At 43.4% G+C, this 21,015-nt stretch overlaps 1 protein-coding gene across 4 annotated transcripts in view; it reads left to right on the forward strand.

The window, feature by feature from the left end:
• The window catches only part of ATAD2B (ATPase family AAA domain containing 2B), a 3,113,054-nt gene that overhangs the window by 2,678,338 nt on the left and 413,701 nt on the right, over positions 1 to 21,015 (forward strand). For 3 of the 4 annotated variants that reach the window (XM_069605879.1, XM_069605876.1, XM_069605878.1), the window contains exons 24-25: positions 16,318 to 16,452; positions 18,478 to 19,176. In XM_069605879.1, the coding sequence (XP_069461980.1) occupies positions 16,318 to 16,452; positions 18,478 to 19,176 (834 nt within the window). The remainder of the gene's footprint in view (positions 1 to 16,317; positions 16,453 to 18,477; positions 19,177 to 21,015) is intronic. The other variant, XM_069605877.1, reaches the window with a different exon arrangement.

The following is a 21,015-nucleotide window of genomic DNA, read 5'->3' on the forward strand; positions in this document are numbered from 1 at the left end:
AACGTTCTTTCGATGGGATGGTCCGACGACGTATTCCATATCGCTCCCGCCCTGCCTTCCCCGCTGCAGAATTTCTGTTGCGTTTGCAGCTTACGTTCCGCAAGGCTTTGTGTCGGACTGGCAGTTGACTATTGTCACACGTTCTGGGGGAAAAAACTACAACTGAGGCTACTGGCGTCGTGCGTCCTACTTATCACATCGGATGACGTCGGACGTCGGAGGAGGTCCTCGACGGCGGCGCATCGACGTCATCGACGCAGGACGCAGACGCCGAAAAAGTTTCCGAAGCAGCACAGCTGTGGTGATTACTGTCATAGATATGGAATACGTCGTCGGACCATCCCATCGAAAGAACGTTACCAGGTAAGAAAGTAACTTGTTCTTTTGCCATATTTTGGATTCCCACTTCTCCACCAAACGGGAGGATTCAAAGGGTAAAATTTCTAGACCAATTATTAATGTTGGTACTACTTTAAGGTTATAAAATCTGACCAATGGAGTTACCAAGTATTTACAATATTTGCTAGATACCTTTCTCATTTCAAAGAGGAGTTTATCCACCTTCTCCAGATAGAAACTCCAGTACATATGGATAGTAGCACCCCCAGAGACTGGAAAGCCCAGGTAGCATAAAGATCTTACTTTTACCAAAAAACATGCATTGATTTTCCACTTGAAATTTATAATTTTCTTCCTATTAGTAAAAGAGATTACCACCGATTTCTTTTCATTTATTACCAGAGCATTTTCTTCTACGTATTCAGTTAGGGCCATAAATTCTGGCTGCAAACCAATTGGAGTATTGTAGACCAAAAGAAGGTCGTCCGCATATGTACTCCAACATATTTTTAAACCTTCTATCTTAGGAGAGATCAGGGAGAACGTCGTCAGGGGAGCGTTCACGTCTTGGGTATGAAGATTGAACAGGGTGGGGGGCAAACAGACACCCTTGTCTAAGACCATTACTGGTTTGAATTAGTTTAGAGAGATCACCAGACATATTCAGTCTTACTTGAATGGCTGAGTCCTCATGGAGACTAATGAGAATAGCCAAAAGTCCAGAGGGAAGCCCTAAAGATGACAGCTTGGTCCAAAGTCTCACCCTATCCACCTTATCAAAGGCGAGGGAGAGGTCAATTGACGCTAGATAAATAAGAGCTGCTGTTTTCTTACAGGCCTTCTCTAGGAGTAGACAGATAATCAGCCCTCCTATCTCCATACCCATACCTTTTCGAAAGCCAAACTCTTGGATAGGTAGAATCTTATTAGTATCGGCCCAATCCACGATTCTCTGTAGTACCAACCCGGCAAATATCTTCGAGTCAGCATCCATAACGGAAATCGGACGGTAATTGGTTGGGCAGGTTCTATCCCCCTTTTTATAAACTGGGACAACATATGATATCTTCCAAGACTGTGGAACTACCCGAGTCATTATGATGTCATGAAAGAGAATATATAATGCTTTAGCCCAATGTTCAGGATTTCTGTTTAGTGTATTATTTGTGAGCCCATTGGGACCAGCCGCCCTTGAATTATTCGCCCCTTTAATCTGATTTTCAATATCTAATATGGTGAACTCACATTTCCAATGCCCCCTTTTAATAGCCACCAATTCATTTGTCATCTCCAATTTTCCTTTATATAGTGTCGAGTGATATTTTTCCCAAGTATCTTCCTGTACATTGACCGATTGTATAGTCACCTGGAAATTTTCCATTGCATTTATCAGAGACCAAAACTCTCGTCCCAAGGAGTCTCTTAGAGCTTCAAGCATGTTGGTATTATCATGATCCAACTGAACCATGGTTCTTCAACCAATTTTTTTTTACCGGTTTAATTCGAAGGATTTGTCTCCTTTTTTCTAACTGATCTAAGTTAGATTTCAGTATTGCTCGAATATTACGATTTGCCAGTTTTTGTTTTGCCTTACTTAAGGGGGGCATAAGCATGAGCATGATAACATTTAATAATGCCATAATTGCTTTGTTTCACAGACCTATCTATCATATCTTTGACATATTGCATAAAGTAAGGTACAGAAAATGCGCTCTAATTAACAGAGGCGTGCTATGATATTCATGTACAAAAACGGTATTAAATTTGCTTATATTCCCTCCAGGCCAGATTATATGATTACCCCCACAAGAAACACTGGCTTTCATCTGGATGACTCCTTGGTTAGATTTTACTGTATTCCATACCAATTTAACCTCAAGGAATCTATGATCACTCATGTTAGTTTCAATTATCCGAAATTCCACACATAGGGCGGAAAGGGAATTCGACATGAAGATATGGTCAATATGTGATTTATGAACACCGTTCGACCATGTATGCTCATTTACAGAGGAATTAAAGAGAACATTAATATGAGTGAAGCCCCAGTAATCAAATAGGTTTTTCCAAATCTGACCATTGGTTGTCCTATGTTTCAGAGCAAAAGGAGCCCCCTCAATATTCCCCGAGTTCGGCATAGATCTTATCACAAAAGAGCCCATCTTTTTCCCAATTCCTTCTCTGTATTTGATTTCAGAATTGAGATCCCCCTGCAATTATGATATTTAATCCTCTGTATTTGAGCAACATGGACGATATGCATTTATTTAATAACAGGATAACATTGCCCAACAGTTCTAGAGGATTCCAGTAGACATTCAGCACAAAGATGAGACGTGAGCGTAGTGTACTTCCGTATTCCAATACAACACCCAAAGACAGATTCAATAATTCCAGAGATTCCAAAATTCTTGTACCAACTGCTATTTTTACCGCAATGAGTAAACCTCCTGCCGGTCTACCACAGAGCCCCATCTTAGCATGCAGATGTCTACATTCAAAACCATCTAGTTGTAAAGGAAGGGTGAGCCATGTCTCCTGTATGCATATCAGGTCAAATAATTTAAATTTATCACATAGAGCCTCAGAATTCATTAAATTCGAATAACCCCTAGAATTCCATGATAATAGTCGCCATTGGTCATTTTTCTTTGGTGCGACTAAAGTTTTTGTTGCATATTTTGAATTTGAGAGATACTCTCTTAGAGACAGAGCAAACCATCTCCATTCCTGGTCCTCTTCCCCCTTTGGGAAGCATATTAATTTCCTTCAATCTATGTATTTCCTCCCTAGGTTGGTTGGAAATGGCCTTCTGGTGCATCAGATCCTTCCCATTCTCCCACCCATTACTAAAGATCAGGATATCATATCCCATCCTGTTAAATTGCCCTGTCTCCTGTATAATCAAGTCAACGGTCTTTTGGGAATTCAGGACAATACGGTCATGATCAAGGCGCGTAGGGTGGATAAAATCCACCAGACAGATGTCTGCCGAAGAGATCAGCCTCAAGCGGGGAACCTCATTAAAGAGTGACAGAACACAGGGTGTATTCCGGGAAGATGGACCTCCAATATCACACAAATTATAGAGTAAGATACTCGGATATTCAGGAAATTAGACATTCCGCCACATTGTGTTCCTCAGGTCACTATCCTTGATGTGAAGAGGCCTAGCCGATTCATATTGTATTGATTTCCCCGATTCCTGAGGCCCTTTGAATTGGGTTGTTACATACATGTTGGTAGATTGTGCAGAAGAAGTCCCCACATCCCTTTCAGGTTCATCCCTCTGTCCCAACCCGCCCCCTGCATCTTCTGTTTTTCATTCCGCCCTTCAACTTGAGATTAGTAGACATTTCGTTTTGGCCCCAGATGGAAATTTCATTTATTTCACGGTCACTACCCGCTAAGGCCTTGTTTCCAAACAGTGCTAGATCTGGTAAGAGGTCCAATATAATTATTTTAATGGTATTCGGGAGACCCAGGTTTTTTACATCATTTTTAGTGGGGGACTGATGTTCTCCATTTAAGAATGATGTTGGTTCCCCAGTCACCTCCTCATCCTTTGCAGACTTTCCTAATTTAGATTCAATTTTCCTCTGTTCTATGAACCCTGGAATTTCGAAATCCCTGTAGATAAAGAGGCATGATTTAGATCCATGGGTTTAGAGGAGAAGCCCAATCTATTTGATTCGGCAGAAGTCGTAGGATATTCAACCATCAGACTTGAGAGTTCCTGTGGCAGTATTTGTTGAGAGGTCGATTTCTCCAATACCTTATAGAAATTAGAGAGTTGGAGTTGTTTTATTTCCTTATCCCCCCCCATTTGCTGTATAGTTGGTTTCCCATTGTCAGTTCCTTCTGCAGCGTCTCCACTACCCTGTTTCATACAACCGTCCTGCTCTTTATTTGTATTTTTCGTTTTTTTCACATTTGTTTTTGTTTTATTGTTTCCCAGAGTTGTTCCTAGTGTGGGATTTGTGGCATCGGTATTATGGAGTTGCAAGGCCATCCTGCTTTCTTCGTTTAATTGTATTAGATCCGATAAAGCAACTTCATTTGATGGAACCTTGGATTATTTTATTTTAGTTTCCGAGTAGGAGGCTTCAATCCTTTCTTTATCATCCTCTTATTTGCTTTTAAAGCCAGGCTTTTTTGACGCCGCGAGAGGAAGTAGCCCTCCCCACCTACACTTCCACCATCCTCCTGTTTTTTAATTAAATCTTCTGGCCCCCCTGGACCTTCACCAGAGTTCATAATATCAGTTATAGCGGATGGGGTATCTGGGCTCTCATTGATATTTGTTTCCTTTTCCTTAGCCGGCAGCACCATCCCCAAAGTAATTCTTGGGGTGGTGTTCCCAATCAATTTCAATAAACCTTGTTCCAATTTGGTAATTTTCAACGAGAGCTCATTGACTGCCTCTATGATCGTCTTTTCTCCATCTACTTCTAATTTCAAGGCACTATTTCCATTTTTATCCTTGGTTGTATTCATCCCATTCCCGGAGGATAGCACATTCGCAAAGCTAGGTCCCTCATTTCCAATAACCATAGTTTGACATCCTTGTGATTTAGTTATTGCAGGGGTCTGCAACCTTTGGCTCTCCAGATGTTTTAGACTACAACTCCCATCACTCCTAACCATCATATTCAATGGTGAGTGATCATGGCAGTTGTAGTCCGTAACTTCTGGAGAGCCACAGGTTGCAGACCCCTGAGTTATTGGGTCTATTGGTGCTGTGACCTACTTCCCCATGGGGTTCATGCCATCAACTTTATCCATTAGGAAGCCTTCCACTCTGCTAAGTTTTAGTTGGGATTCCAATACAATCGTTTTTAGGTCTCATCTCCCAATGGGTATGCTCGTGCCCCTTGTCAAGGAGATTCAATATCCTTGAAATCACTGGGAGTGATTCCTTAAACTTATCATTATTTTCAGGTATAGGGGAGCTCGTAAGGGACACCCCTGATTTTAGGGGATTGGTAGCGTGTAAGGGTGGAGCAGTACTAGCCAGGTTCTCGGGCACTGTCTGTCCCACCTGTTCTCCCATAACAGTTTTATGTTCACCTCCCCAAGTTTCCTTTACATCAGTGAAGATTGAGGCCGATGGTAAAGGGAATCTCGCATTTGCTGAGAACACTCTGTGGGGTGTTAGGGTCCTCATTTGCGGCAGAGTGTTAAAGAGATGCACGTTGTCAATTCCGTTCCGTGCTGCATTTACAGGCGTTGATGGACCCCGTGAAAGCCTAGTACGCTTCCCCAGTTCCATCTTCACTGTTTGACCCATCATAGAAACATCTAAATTTATATCATTTGTCTCAATATTCACTTCCTCATTGGGTTGTTGGTTTTGTGGCTCTTATACTCAAGAAACTGGACTGAATGGGGATCTGAGATTCAAAAGACAGGCCAGCAGGCACAAAAGATATATCTTCCTCCCACAGTAATTGCCCCCCCCATTTTTGCATGTATTTGTGAGTGCATATACAAGAGTTCCACCTCTTATTTAATTTCAGCCTTTTTTTTGTTTTCATATTCCTCAATATTGAAATCCCAGGTACTTTCTTCTTCAGTCATGATATTTGCAGTGTGGACCTTAACTTTTTGTCCATCCGCCCCTCCCCAATCTTAATAGATTCATGGGATTCCCAAAAGATTTCACCTCAGTCGCTCTGCATGGGGTAAGAAGGTTGTTATCCATATTCAGTACCTCGCCTGGAGTCTTTGCTAAACATACTTTCCCATTCCTCAACACGGTTGCCATTTTACCTAAACAAAAGTGCTATTTCTTATAAATCTGTTTACCCTATATTTTATCAGTAACCAGGCTTCCTCCGCCCCCACTCACCCACTCAGCCTCACAGCCGAACAGCCCAACAGCTCACTTAGAGCACGCGTGCCGTGCACGAAAAACTCTACTTTAGTAAGCAGAGCGCGCAATGCTGAAAGGGCTGGGGGCGTGCTAGAGGTCTCATGGCTTCCTGGTAGTAGTAGTCCAAAAACAGTCCAATCCAGCGAGCGTTTCGCCGCTTATAGTAGAGTCATGCTTCCTCTTCTCCTTACAGACATCCAGAGGAGCAGAGAAACGGGTTGATACAGCGCTGAGTAGTAACAGTCCAAATGCGGTCTCTGGCAGCGTGTTCAGCCCAACAGCTCACTTAGAGCTCACTTTGTGCCCCCCTTTACCCTCCCTTTACCGTGTACCACTGCTGCCCCTGTGTGCCTTCGTCCCGTCTCCTGGTCAGTTATTGATGACCTATCAACATATAGTATATCTCCTTCCGTCAACGCATGAGCCGTTGATCAGAGTGGGAAAATAAATAAAACTCCTGTGTATAATCCGGAGTTGCTAAAACAAGGGCTGTGCAAATAGCTTCTTTAAAGTCCTCAAATTATTCATTTCTTCAGTCCACTACAATTTACAGTTTTTGGGTCTTCCATCCTTCTCTGACACTTGGTAACAGTGGCCTTGTGTAGGCTGCGTAGTCTAGGATCCATGCCCTATAATAATTACATAAGCCGAAAAACTGCTGCATTTCCTTGACAGTACTGGGCCCAGGGTTAGGCACGTACTGCCGCAGCCCTATCTGGTAGTATTTTCTTCCCATTTGCAGAGTTGCCCCAAATATAGTACCTCCTGTTGACAGTATTGTAGCTTCTTTTCATCTGCATTGTGCCCTTTGTGAGCCAGCAATTGCAATAATGCAATAGAATCCCTCCTGCACTGTTGTTCATTTTCACTATATACCAGCAGATCATCCACATACTAGATGATCGTGCTAGGCACCTGAATATTTCCCAAGTCGGCATGCAGCACTCTATTACAAATACTCTGACTTTCACTGTACCCTTGAGGCACTATCGTGTGCTCGAAGCGCCGTTGACCATGCGTAAATGCAGTGAGATACCATGAATCACAGTGGAGCGGGATTGCGAAGAACGCATTCTTCAGATCCACCACTGTGAAGTCGCTGTCTTGGGAATGCTACATAGAATCGTTGCCGGAATTGGGGCTACTGGAAATTCCTTCTGCACCACGTCATTAAGAGAACCTAGATCCTGGATCATCCTCCAACTACCCCCTGTTGCTTTTTTGCCTGGGGATATGGCCGTATTACATGGGGACGTGGATGGCACAATGATCCCTTACTCTAATAGAGCCTAAGTAGTGCCTTTTAGCCCTTCCTCTGCTTCCCTTGACAACAGCTACTGCCGTAACCTCAGGAGTACTGCTCCTGATTTCAGTGTAATCTGTACTGGGGTCACATCTCTTAGTAACCCAACATCATGTGAATCAACAGTCCATAATTGTGCTGGCACATATCGCACATACCCTCCTTAAAAAAGAAAGACTGGGTCACCACTGCCATCAGGGGGCAATGTACCTTCCTAAACTGCACCATGCTATCACAGGGGATGCAGATTACCAAAATGATCTCCCCATTTTGCTCACTGTCCTCAAATAACTCCTCATCAGTAATTTCCTTCAATTAGGTCAACATATAGTACCTTGCGCCACTCGCACCCATCCTGGTCTGTTCCAATCAGGACTACTCTTTTGTCTGACACTAATAGTTCTTGCAAATCTAATTACGATATTGTCCTAGCCACCACCTGAGGTGGCACCATGGCTCGGAAAATAAAATATGTGGGCACTCGCCAACATTTTGTCGCAATTTGAAGCACTGCTATTGCTAGAATCTTGATGCCATAGACAAATATGTCCGGGACCACAGGAACCCCACGGACTACTGACTCCCTTGCCATTGCATTGATTATTACCATTGCTCGAGCTACACACATCCCTGGAGTGGAACACACTACCCCTTGATCTGTGGATGATATAGTTAAATTTAGTTTTCTGAGCAGATCCCTACCCAACAAGTTAACGGGGAACTCTCTGAATACAAGAGGGCTCATAGTACCTTCCCTCCCACTTTTATATACAAATCTTCAGTGTATGGAACCCTAGAAATAGCCCCAGAGAATCCCTGCATGTCAAGAGTTTTACTTGATAATGGAAAGTTCTCCTGCATTATGCATGATTTAGTTGCACCTGAATCTACCATAAATATAAAGTGCTTGTTTCATATTTCCGTCTCCGCCAAGCGCTCCTCTTCAGGGTGTGCGGTTGTCAATAGCATTGGACATGCGAGTGCTCTCTGTGGGCTGTCCTACTCAGAATTTGCATTTGTCCCTGGAAATGAGAACGGGCCACCCGCTGCATCGTAACTCCTTGGAATGGGCCGCTTGTTCCCACTGCCATTCTGTTAAACTATGTTCCCTCACCCGGCTGTGGTTGTAGACCACGTTGTCCTTGCCTGTCAGCCCTATAAGGGAACTGATTTTGACCCCCTTGCCTAAATTGCGAGTGTCACATTCCTTGAGGCCCTTGGAATCCCTGCCCTGGAGGGGATGGCCCATAATTAAATCCCATACCAGACCTGTTCCTGCATTCACTTGCAAAATTCCCCCATCTACAGCAATACCAGCACTGTGATGTTCCCAATCCTTCTCCCCGGGGCCCTAACCCCCACAGTGTTACGCTCACCTGGTATCCACGGGGGTGCCACACGATACTGGATGGAGGTCTAAGCTCTATCCCGGACCCCTCTCTGCTTGGTTATGTGCCAGACGTTGGGTAGCGCCTATAACAGGAGAATGGAGGGTTAAGATACTGGTTCTGTGATGGGTGGACTCCCACCTCCCTCTGGTCCAAATCCCCTCCCTTGGGGTTATTGCTCACCTTAGGTTTTTGTGCGTTGAACTCTCCGTCCTGTGTCTCTGTGCAGGGGTGCGTGGTTGGTGCAGGCGTTCCGTGGACCTAGTTGCTTCACTTGTCCGTGTACCCTTATGTCAGGTCCAGACCGGCTGTGACTCCGACTCTGCTTGCTGTCTTCCAGGTCAGTTATAATGTCTTTTCTGTCTTTATTCTGTCTCGTTCTTTCCCTTCGTTTTCTCTGTCTTCTCAGTGGCTTGCTCCACTGTGCTGTTCCCTAACAATGTATTTTTGTTTTCACAAGGATGGTTGTGATCTCTCAGTTGCTGTGCAGATGGCGAAGACCACGGTGAGTTATTGATGCGCGGAGCGCTGCACTGTTTATTGGTGTTAATTGCTAACCTGTGTTCCCTTCTCTTCTTTGCACAGGTTGCAGTGATGTGCTGGAGTGATAGCGATCAAAGCGCTGCTTGCCCAGGTAAGTGCTTTGTTAATGCTGACCTTGTTCCTTCTCCCTTGCAGGTTGTGGTTAAACCTGGAGATGGGCGAGGTAAGAGAAGTGCAGGGTACTGCCAGGGCTCACTGCTTGCCCAGGTAAGAATTGTTATTAATGCTGTCCTTGTTTCTTTACCTTTTCAGGTTGAGGCGAACTCCGGAGATAGGCGAGGTAAGCGAAGCGCAGGATGGATTCAAGGCCGGTTACTTCACAGGTAAGTGTTCTTGCTTGCTAATTCTTGTTCTTCTAGGTTATTAATGGAATCTGGATCTAGGGCTTCAGGATCGGGCTACCGGAGAAGCAGATGAGCAGGAGCTGGACACGGTGAGCGTTACGCTGCAGGAGTGCAGAATAACGCGAAGCGTTTTCTGCTGTTTGGGTGTGGTTTAAATAGCCTAGGTAAAGTAGTTCCAGGCCTAGCCACACCCAAAACACGAGACCGCATGGCTTGGTTCTAAAGAACTGAGCTGTGTAATAGGCCTCCATGTTGGATTAAAGTCCAAAACTGGTATTGCCAAAGGCGCCAGGACTGACTCCATGTATGTTTCTGATGGAGTTTTAAGGCCCTTGGGGCCGGTGTGAAGGGCTTTAGCCCCACTGCTGCCAGGGGGCTGTTATACCCGAGGGGGTCAGGGGCATGGATTGTGACACAAAGCCTCATGTTCTTGCTCCTCAAAATCCCCCTCTTTCTCTTGGTGCTCCTTCATACTTCCACTGTGTTGGGATACTGTCCTCCCCACCCCATTGTCCCTGTCCTTTGGCCCAAAGTGACGCAATTGTGGCATTCCCAATCTGCTCAGGATCTCCTGTACAGTTTTGCCTCATCCGTTTGCCTCTTCTGGGCGGTCTCCCTGTTTTGATTCTCTTAAAATGGTGGACTATTATATTTTGTATCTCCACCCACCCTTTGGCTTCAACTCCCACAATTTTATCTAGTGCCTTCTGGGCCTCTTTTGTTAATCCCCTCTTTATGATAAAGTTGAAAAATTGTACTGATCTCTTTCTTGCCCTGCCTCTTCATTATTTTGCCACCTTAATCTTCCCATTCATTTCCCCTTTCTGGTTCGTCCCAGGACCGTCTATACCCTCTCCTCATCATCATTTTCAACACAAACATTTGAATTTAACAAAGTCCCCTATTTTCTGCATCGGTACCCTTATTTCTGGTAGTACTTCTGCAGGTTCTTGTAATCTGACCAACCTTTCCCACAACGCTCTTAACTCGTTTATTTCTGCTTGTGAACCCCCTGGGTACACTGATGCTACAGGCATGTCAGCGTTTGTGGATGGGTTCTATGGAGGTGCAAAAGGTTTTGAATCCTCCCCCCCACCCCCCTAGTTGCTGATCTTGATAATACTGTTGTCAACAATTTCTCTACCACTGGAGGCTTATAAACTGGATTTGTATACCCTACTGCAGGTTTAGGCGTTGCAATGTATATCCCCTTACATTGGATCTCTTTTTTTTTTTTATCTTCCTGATCTTCCATATACTCCAATAATCGCCAGAGATCTAAAATCTCATTTCTTTTTTGTTACTTCTTTCCTTTTATATTTTGCTGCTAAAAAGATGGACATTTTTTCAAGCAGTTTTCTGTTAATGGAGCCCTGCTTCTGCCAGGAGCAGGACATCCCACCCATCTTTTGTTTCAACTACCCATTGTTTATGATATTTTTTCTATCCTGTCACAGTACAGTGGCAGGACTCTATGCATGTGTCGTATTGGGGTTTCTTCCTCATACTAATATTGCACGTCCCTTATGTTTTACTTAGACCTTAGTGCTATGCTGCGCACGCTGCTGCTTGTTACACAAACCTACAGATCAACCCACTTTTTCCCCCACCCCTTTTTCCTACTTTCACTCTTTCACACACACACAAACACCGACTCATCCACCTTTCTTAATTTTTTACCACAAAAGACAGCAAGATAAAATATCCAAAAATAATGTACTAAAATCCAGGCATATTCCTTATACCGAGCCACTAGTTATTTTTTCCTTATATCTTCGTAGTACCACCTTCTCCTCTTTTTTTACATGCGGAGGATCCCATTGCTTTTATCGTCATAAAAGAATTCCGCGTGTCACTACGTCTCCACCTATTGTGGGTGAGGATCCCTTACCTCTCAGTCTTTATACGCTAAGGCTCCCTTCCTCTATTATAAAAAGTAGAAAAACAGAAATACGTGACAATTTCAATACATAACAATTTCAATACATAACCCACCTCCTATCCAATCTATACCTTAATACATTACCTGAAATCCTATCCAATCTATACAATAACACATCACCAAAGGTCCTATTCAATCTATACCATTTTCCTTGTACGTCATTGATTCACTTCACATACTGTCATACATACATGTCTCCTTCTTGTTATCTGTTACAAGAGTCTACTTAAATGTGCGTTTTCACCCAAGTTTTCATCCGTTACAGGGTGCCAATACTGGCCTGTCCTTCTCTGTGGAGCCACACCCCGCTTCACTGAGCAGAGAGGATTTCTTTTAAAATGGCTCCTTCTAACACCATTCAAGAAACGCATGTTTTTTGATTTGGGGACTGGTCACTGTAGGTGGGTGTGGCTCTTTCCTGGTGGAGTTGGCCTCAGATCTTTCCACAAAGTACGGGCGGAAGAAACTGGTATCACGTTGGGATAGTCAACCCTTGTAAGGGTGTCCCTAATTACGCTCACACCAGAATAAAAACACCCCTTTAGGGAAATAAGGTAAGAGAGTGATCTTGTAAGGATAATCGGTTCAATCATACAAAATGAGGATGGTAGCAAAGAACTCTTCTGCCTGAACGGTCTTCTCCTGTCCCTCTTCCATTTCTTCCTGCCAAAGTGGCTTCAGGCAGGGGTTTATATAGTCCTGTCTTGTCATGGTGGTGTCACTGGATATGGACCATGGCCTCTTCCCAATCCGCCGTCCTTCCATAATAGGGATGCTTCAAACCCTTCTTTTCTTCGATGTCAGCGGTTTTGACAGAGCATGCTATTATACATGTTGCTACCTTATGCAAAAACACACTGCAGCTCTGCAGACTTTTACTAACATTGAGGGATATCCCTAGGAAAAGTAAAAAATGTCATAACATTTTTTCATTAATTCTATCCATATTTCACTCCTCCTGCTAATATTATCTGGGTCCTGTAGGGTCCCCCACACTTAATACTTATAATTTGTCCCACTCTGCATTTTGTCGCACATAACATGTAATTGCTATTTTTATCTTGCATGGACCCTTGACGGACAGTAGACAGCTGGTAAATTAGTTGTGCTGCCAGTGCTGGCCATAGTGATGAACACTGCGCAAGCGCCTGTGGCTATTTTTAGATTTCACAGGCCACATTCCTTCTGGGAAGGAGCTCGACTCCTCTACAGCACTTAAGAGTTTACAATGCCTAGGATCCGACTTTACAAATCTATCCAGCTAATAGTTGATTGCGCCTTATGTTTAACCAATAACTACCTTCTTCAGTGTTTGATTATGTCTGTGTGTGCTATTGCTTTCATGAGAGAGCCTTCCCAGTGCCCCTCCTCCCCCCTAGTCCATTATAGCGCCTAGAAGAGGGCTTTCCTAACTCTAAAGCACATGGGGGTTCGGGAGGACCCTGGTGCCTTCCCAACATAGATAAAGAAGGCTATTGCTTTTAGGTTGCCCTTACTAGCTATATAGAGATTAGCCAGGGATCAAAATTCTCTATATATCATCCTAGGGACTAGTGACGTATGGGTTAATGTGGAAGCGCAGTCTCTAGAGGAGAGAATAAGGGATGGAATAAGGCCCATAGAATAATAAAAACTCTTAGTCTTTTGAGAGTGTGGGTGTCCTATGGGCCATCTGAGAATTAAATACCTGGCCAAGTTGTAGTCCTGTAGTCATACAGGTAGTTGTAAACTTGCTAAATGAGCTGTCAATGTAGTCTTTCTCTAAAATTAGTACACATATAGTAAGATTAATTAGACTAGTAGGGGGATGGCTAGATACAGACGTTAATGTAAACAGCTGTTTAACATGCCAGCAAAATGGTTGCTGAATAATCTGACTCGTTTATATTTTAGATGCAACTGTACTAGGTAACTTATTGATCAATCCAAACATGGCATGTAAGACGATCTACAAGTCTATATGTACGGACAAAGAGAATTCCATAGAAACAAAACGACAGTACACAGTGAAAAATAAACACTTATCATACACTGTATTCATATGGAAATTAGGGTTCGAGCTGTCCTCAAAAGAAGCAGAAGAGCAGTTGGTTTGTAGATTCAAAAAGGGCACAAGCCGCATGCAGGATAGATACAGATAGTAGGGGTTAACTATTACTTGCCTTGATTTATGACCAGCTGGGGAGTAGGGAAACCTGTGCTAGGGTGGATGGAGCCCCCGGGAGTTGGAGGAATAGAACAAGGACTACTCTTAGCCTGGCTTTCCTGCAGTCCATAGTCAGCCAAGTTGTGAAATTTGCCAATTAAGTATCTGAACTACTTAATTGAATTCTTGAAGCCATCTGCGAAAAGTGGTGTCATTGTTCAGGCCCAGATTCAGGGTTCGCCCACAGAAGGAAACTGGAGGACAATCAGAGACTTCAGCTACAAAGTTTATCTATAAAGAGGTCTGGGAGCTCGGAATACAACTTGAACAATTCTTCAGCCCTGGCGTATTCTCACCAGGTTTGGACACTCCTGAGAATCTACAGTCGGAAGGTATTCTGGCCACCATAGACAATAGAGGACAGTCTGAGAATCCTGGCACAGGAACCAAGAAGTAGTGTAGCAGACCAGTTCTTTGAGGGTTGGAAAAAAGACATCTGAGAAGAACCACAGCCAGTGGGAGCGGGCTAAACCCTAACTCAAATACCCCAGGTATCCAGGTGTGAAGAGGTCCCGGTCTGAGTGACGAAGGAGCAGAGGAGAGACAACCCCAGGAAGAGCTAGGGGAAGGCCCAGAATGTGAAAACGCTAAAGCCACACCCACCATGATGGAGGTTTCGCTAAGATCAACTAGCCTTATATTGACAATTCCAGAAAACACTAACGACACTAGGAGTCCTAGCTGACTGACTAGAACAACCAGGGATTCCACCCACAATCCTTCAGAAGTTGAAGGATAGAAAAGATTCTGCTGCCTTCTCATGGACTCTTTACTCCTATGGATTCCTCATCTATGATATATCTATTTCCCAGCTTAGTTTCTATTTCTGCCACTGTGTGATGCAGCACAGATCTGCATCACACAGCTCTGCATAGGCTCCACGTTGGGGCTAGTGTGTATATATACAGGCACTAGGCCCTGTGACCTTAGTTCTACTGATGTCTTCTAAGGAATGGACATAATGCTCCCGTTTATTGGGCTGTGCAAGTCACCAGACAGTATCCCTTCAAACCCAACCACCTGATCTAACCCAACCAACCCTTCAACTCCCCCGACTTATATCAGCCCCGTAGTCTGACCCCTACCTAAACATGTCACTTCCGTTAAACCTGTTCCCACCCCTCAGCATAACAATTGGTACCTTTGTACCCTTTCTGAGTCCTTCCTCCTTTTCCAGTCTTGTGCAACTAGTCACGTGGTGCTCCTCTTCCGGGTCAACGGCCACAGTCTGATAATATCCAGAGTCTTCGTCAGGTGAGGGGCATTAAGCCACTGCCACTCTACGCACATCCGCTGGGAAACAGTGCTCCATTGTAACAACCGGTGTAGACAGGCTAAGTCCAAATATGGATGGCTTTGTGGCCTTCACTCGGTGCCCTCGCGAGCCTCCCAAAGTGCTATTTGGCAGTCCTACAGAGCATTCCCACCAGGGAGCCCTCAAGTGCAAGCATTGCCCAAAGTCCATAGATGGGGATTGCCCTACCACGTGTCTGCTGAGAATTAAAGTAATATAAACACTTGAGCTTCTATTATGCTAATATTGATAGAGGTATTCAATTGTTCATAACGAACAATACTTTCCTCGCCCAACATCGTAATTTACCCATGTGTCAAAACTGCATTTATCATATAGTGCCTTTATGGCACTACCACATCACTGATCCCCATCCCCCCTCATTTTGGGGGCTGCCAACGCACAGCTTCTTTTTCTGCGCACTCAGCTCGCTTTATGAACACTACCTTTTCTCAAATCTTGAGCTTCTCGTTCTTATTCAATGATATGCCGAATCCAGCAAAGTCCTTGGGATTCAAGCCCTACGTTGACTGCAGACACCACATGTCTGTTTTTGGTCATGCAACGCATCAGCCTTTACTGTCTCTATAAAGGCCACAACACTCAGGACTGCACAACGTGCCAATCAATGCACCCAAAGGCACTAAGGGAACCTGAGGTGAAGCGTTTTACCTTTATTCACAAGGAGAGAGGTGCCAAACAATGGAGGACCTTCAGCCAGAAGAAACTTGACATCTTTGCCAAGGGCAAAGATAATGGCTATTTGAAGATTTCTAACTAGGTATGCTCCTGGACTCATGTAAACGATGAGTCTGTGGCCCTCAAGATTGTATCCATCTGAAAGAATTAATGAAGGTAAGCAATTTGTTCTTAAGTCTCGGATATTCATATGATAAGAATGACAAAATTATTCCTCCAATGAGAACAATTGGCACAATTCGACTCAGATAATTGTTTTTTTGTGACTTAGACTTTTTAGCATTTGGTACTGAGCATTGTAGATATTTTTTTGTTTCAGTGTAATAAATTCAATTGTGCAATATTTTTGTTAGGGTAATAATAAGTGTGATTGTCTGTCTGCAGGTTTACCATTAACAGCGGTGCAGACTAAACCTCATTGCTCAACTGCACGGAAGACTGATATCCGAGCTGAAGAAATATCTCAAAGCAAACTTGGAAATATGGATGTTGGAAAGACCTCTACAAGTAAATGTGTCTGTCAGTACTTAACCTAATTTTAAGTTTTATGTTGATAATTTTAATAGGTCAACAAATCATACAAACATTTCTCACAATAACATGAAACATCCCATTAAAATTATTAACAGATCATTACTTTTGTCAAAAATACTGTATTGTTTCATCTCACTTTCAGACACTTCTATTTTTGGAAATGGTTGCCTGTTTCCTGTAGGCATGTTTGATGAAGAGAGCCAAGAATCGCACATAAATCATCAAATTAAATCCAGTACTTCAGAATTGGCCATTGAATAGATTCACAGGCTTTGAATACTTGGCTGTCATCAGGCTGGGAGTCCTTGGAATATAGATGCAACAGTACTCTATTAAAACAAACTAAAAAGAGACGCTCCATTTCCTTTTGGGTTATTTGAAACCTGCCAAAACAGGTGGAGATGCTGAGGATCTGCCACCGGAGGATACCAACCACGCCATGCGTGCTGGCAGTCTCATGGATTTCCACTGAACTACTGATAATATGCCTATTTGTTAGACACTCTGTATGTACATCTGGTGTCAACTGTAAAAGTTGCTGTGCAGACTGAAAGCATTGCTGCGTTTCCGTCTTCCATTAAACTTTTTAGCTGCACAACCTTTGGAACAAGTCCAGCCCTCCCATCTCCTCAGTTATGTCTGGTGTCAGGATTTGTACTGCCACCATCCCCCTCATCTTCCACACACTCCCTCAGGGAGATAACAAGGTGAATTGGTAAGGCGAGTGGGCTGGGTCTATCAGATCAGGTCAGAAAAGGAGCAGGTGTCTTGCATCATCGTGTGGCATAGAGGCGGGAAGGGCTAGAGTGAATAGCCGTGCAGTAGAACTCACTGGTTTAGTTCAGTGGGAGGCTGGCACTGATTGAGGAACTCTGCCCAAGAGCAGACAGGACCTGATGGATGTTGTAAGGACTTGGTCTTAAATATCAGCGGTAATGAGTAACGAAGCAGACCTGGCCTTTCCCTGGGATTATGGCAACAGATGAAACAACATTAATGAATGATGTTGGGAGGTGAGCAGCGTGGGCATGACACCAGCTTTCAGAGACTGTGGTTTATGCAGGTGGCATGTGTTCTCTGATAGCTGCTTGCTGAAGTTGACAGTTCTCAGTGTTTCACTAGACTGGCTTGCATTGCTTGGCTCCTCCATAATGGGTAGCAGGCCGGCTCCTCTTCACCCATTTTGATGTGCAACCCATTGCTGGTGTGTTGAATGGGAATCTTTCGTACGCAGCTGGAGCTTTGTGACCAGTTGAGCTGCTCTCTTTTTAGCCGAGGTAGAAACCTTTGATTCTTGGAGGTGGTCTTTTAGTTTGTGAATTAGGCATACCATTTGCATTGTACTGGTGCTGAGGCACTTGGTGGGAAAGAGTACCAAATGATGCCCCTCAACATCACTGCGATGCAGCAGCCTCTATGGGGTGCCCAGTGAAAGTGATGTCTAATAAATTATTTCAAATATTTTATTTTTTGGGGTGCTTTTAGTGAATTTGTTTCTAAATACTATTTGGCTTTATCAATTACTGTTTACGCACAAGAAAGCAGTAACTACTATTCTATGTATTGTGAGAGGTGAGAAATGTGAAGTGTACAACTTTGTTAAGGTTTTTCAAAAGATGCCATTGTATTATCTCAAAAGGTTGGATAAATGTGTCACTATCCCTACCGTGACGAGGAAACACTCTAACAAAAGGGTTCTGTCCCTCACACTTATACATACATCGCAATAACAAGGAAGTATATTGCAGTTTATTTCAAGGTAGACTGCATGTGTGTGAAACAAGGCTAATTTTGCTTTTGATATTTCAGAGGGCTGACATGCTTGGGGCCTTGCTGATCAGGGTACAGTCCTAGAACAAGCTATTCTAACTTCTGTTCATTATCAATGTAGGATTTCTGCCATTGTTGTCTAAGATGCAATTTAGTGCTGGTAATTTTTTTATGAAATACTTCAAAGTATTTTTCGTAGAAAGGTTAATAGTTTTTTCATCATGTCCCTTCTTTGCACAGTTCCGATGAGGAGAAAACAAAGGCGCAGGTCACAATGGGGCAGAGGTATTATTAAGAAGAAGAAGTCAATCTATTTAAAGAAAGATGAAGATGAAGGAAAGTGTGGCGATTCTGAAAACCCTGATGCAGAAGACAGTGAGGTTTTAGAGAATGGGGAACTAGAAGTCAGCACTGACTACCTTGAAGAAAATGGTGAGGAAACTGTAGAGCTGTCTGTGAATGATGAGTCCTCTTGTGATGTTGTGGATGCGTACAGAGAGCAGATATGTCTGAACAACAGTGCATTGGAGAAAGAAAACCTGATGGCCTCAATGGATGACGAGAGTTCTAATGAATCTCTTTTGGTGGATATCTCTGCTATTACGAAGACTGGGAAACTGCTAAGAAAGCAGTCCCCCCTGAAAGGAAACTACATGAATGGCGATACATCAGCAGACAGTTTAGAGGGAAAACCTGCTTTAGCATTATATAACGGCAAGGCAAAAGTAGGCAAAGTTGCACGCCTTTCTGGGAATAAGCAAAAAGCTTCTGCTCTGGATAGATCAATGGAAGAACTTGAAATCTGCAAATTGCCTATGTGTGGTGGAACTCAGGGGAGTGGTCAAGTAAAGCAAGTGTCCCCAAATGCAATGCAAATCAGCAATAATGGAAAGACTCTTCAGAGCACAGATCTGGAAATCCCAGAAGCCGACAAAGACGGTAGGTTTAGTCTTTTAAATATCTTCTTCTTACAAATTCTTCAGTTGTGCATTGTTTCAGGACATGTACTCATAGATTGTTTTGAGGTACTCTTAACTGTTTACCACATGTTTTTGAGGCATTTTGAAAAACAATAACTGAAGAAATGGTCTATGGAATATTCTGGGGAAATTTGTGTGGTTTTGTTGCCTGGGAGACCTTGAGAGCAAAAGCAGATTGACAGTATAGTTTAGCTTGTAGCTTTCTTCAGCTTTTATTTCATTTTTTAGTAAATTCGTCAGTGAAGTATGATCAAATCTTGGCCCAATATTTGGCAGCATGCTGGGGCTCAAGAACCTTGTATATGACATCAAATATGCATACAGAGTTACAGCTGGGCATTAGGAATCCCAGCATTACACAAGCTGACAGTATAGGTATATAAAAAAATCGCCTTATTGTTATATAACAGACCCCCTTTTCTCCTGCCTACATCATTAACATGAGAGGATAGTAAGCTTGGAAAGATTATTCACCTGCTTTTAATAATTTATTTTGTCTGGGGACAACTTTGCTAAATCTGATTTGTGGTTGTTGCTCATCCAAAGCATGAGAGTGGCAAACTATCCAAGTTCTTTTTAAAAAACCTGTAAGCTCTTGGCCCCGCCCTCAGACTAATTGGGTCATAAATATACCTGTAATTTGCAATAGCTACCTACTAAACTTGCATATGCTCTTAGCAGTGTTTGATGAGTGAAATGCTATTTTGATTGTCATGCATTCTAATTTGTAAAAATGTATGGGTATCCTAGAGCAGTCACTGCTGCTAGCGCAAACCTATGCTGCCATTTAGTTAATTTATAAGGACCCATTGTAAGTAAAAAAGCCAAACAAACGTTGGCTTTAGCGTCTAGATAAATAGTTACCTTTACATTGGTTTTCTAAATCATTTGCTGTGCTCTTTGTATTTGATGGACCTTTCATGCAGAGAACTCGCTTGAGCCCAGCGTGTTTTTTCCTAGAAACGGGACATTACATGTGATTTGTGCCCTCCTTTCTGTTTAGGCCCCCCAATATGCTGCTAATAAGGTGTATAAACCTAGTGCCTTTCCCAACTTGTTACAAGTTCAGTAAATGTGTATGAAAACTTTGCAGTCTGCCATTGGCAAATGAGAAATTCAACTGGCCTAGTGGGGAATTGTGTGCATGTGTATTTCTGGAACCCTGCCTATTTGATTAGCTTCCACATTGACGAACTGTAAGCATGCTTCCCTCTTAACCTACTCTAGAGACATAATTGTGGAGACTGGACCAGCATCAAGCCTACTAATAGTACATAGTATCTTCCTTTTGTCCTTGCTGGTGTCAGAATATCCTCATGATGCTAGGTCTACGTGATGCAGGGCCCGGCAGATGCCCATCAAAGTGAGTGCAGAAGCGCTAGCCAATGGCAGCCATTTAGAGCAACCCCAGGTTGTTAATGAGCACCTGGAACAAGAGTTCTGGCCATGACTGAGGTGTGGGAACCTCAGGAGAGTGCTGCACACACACAATCTGCCATTTGAGTAGTGATCTGTCGAAAAGCACTGCCGCTGTCGGGAACCTACAGTTTCTGCCTGCGTGAGAGATGCTTCATTACATCCTACTCCTTGGACTCTATACACTCAGACTACCAATGTTGAGGCAGAATCTGCTTGGTATTCCCAGATTTGGTGGTTGGGCTTAAACGGCCTTCAGTTATAGGCAGATTTCATTCAGACAAGGTGTCCAGGAAACATAGAAACACCATTGTCCCCAAGACTATCAAATTTGGCGGTAGACTTTGTCATTTGACAGAAGTCCACCACCTTATCTACCTTA

The sequence above is a fragment of the Ambystoma mexicanum genome, chromosome 4p (assembly GCF_040938575.1).
Source record: "Ambystoma mexicanum isolate Mex_15411 chromosome 4p, UKY_AmexF1_1, whole genome shotgun sequence".
Taxonomy (NCBI): Eukaryota; Metazoa; Chordata; class Amphibia; order Caudata; family Ambystomatidae; genus Ambystoma; species Ambystoma mexicanum.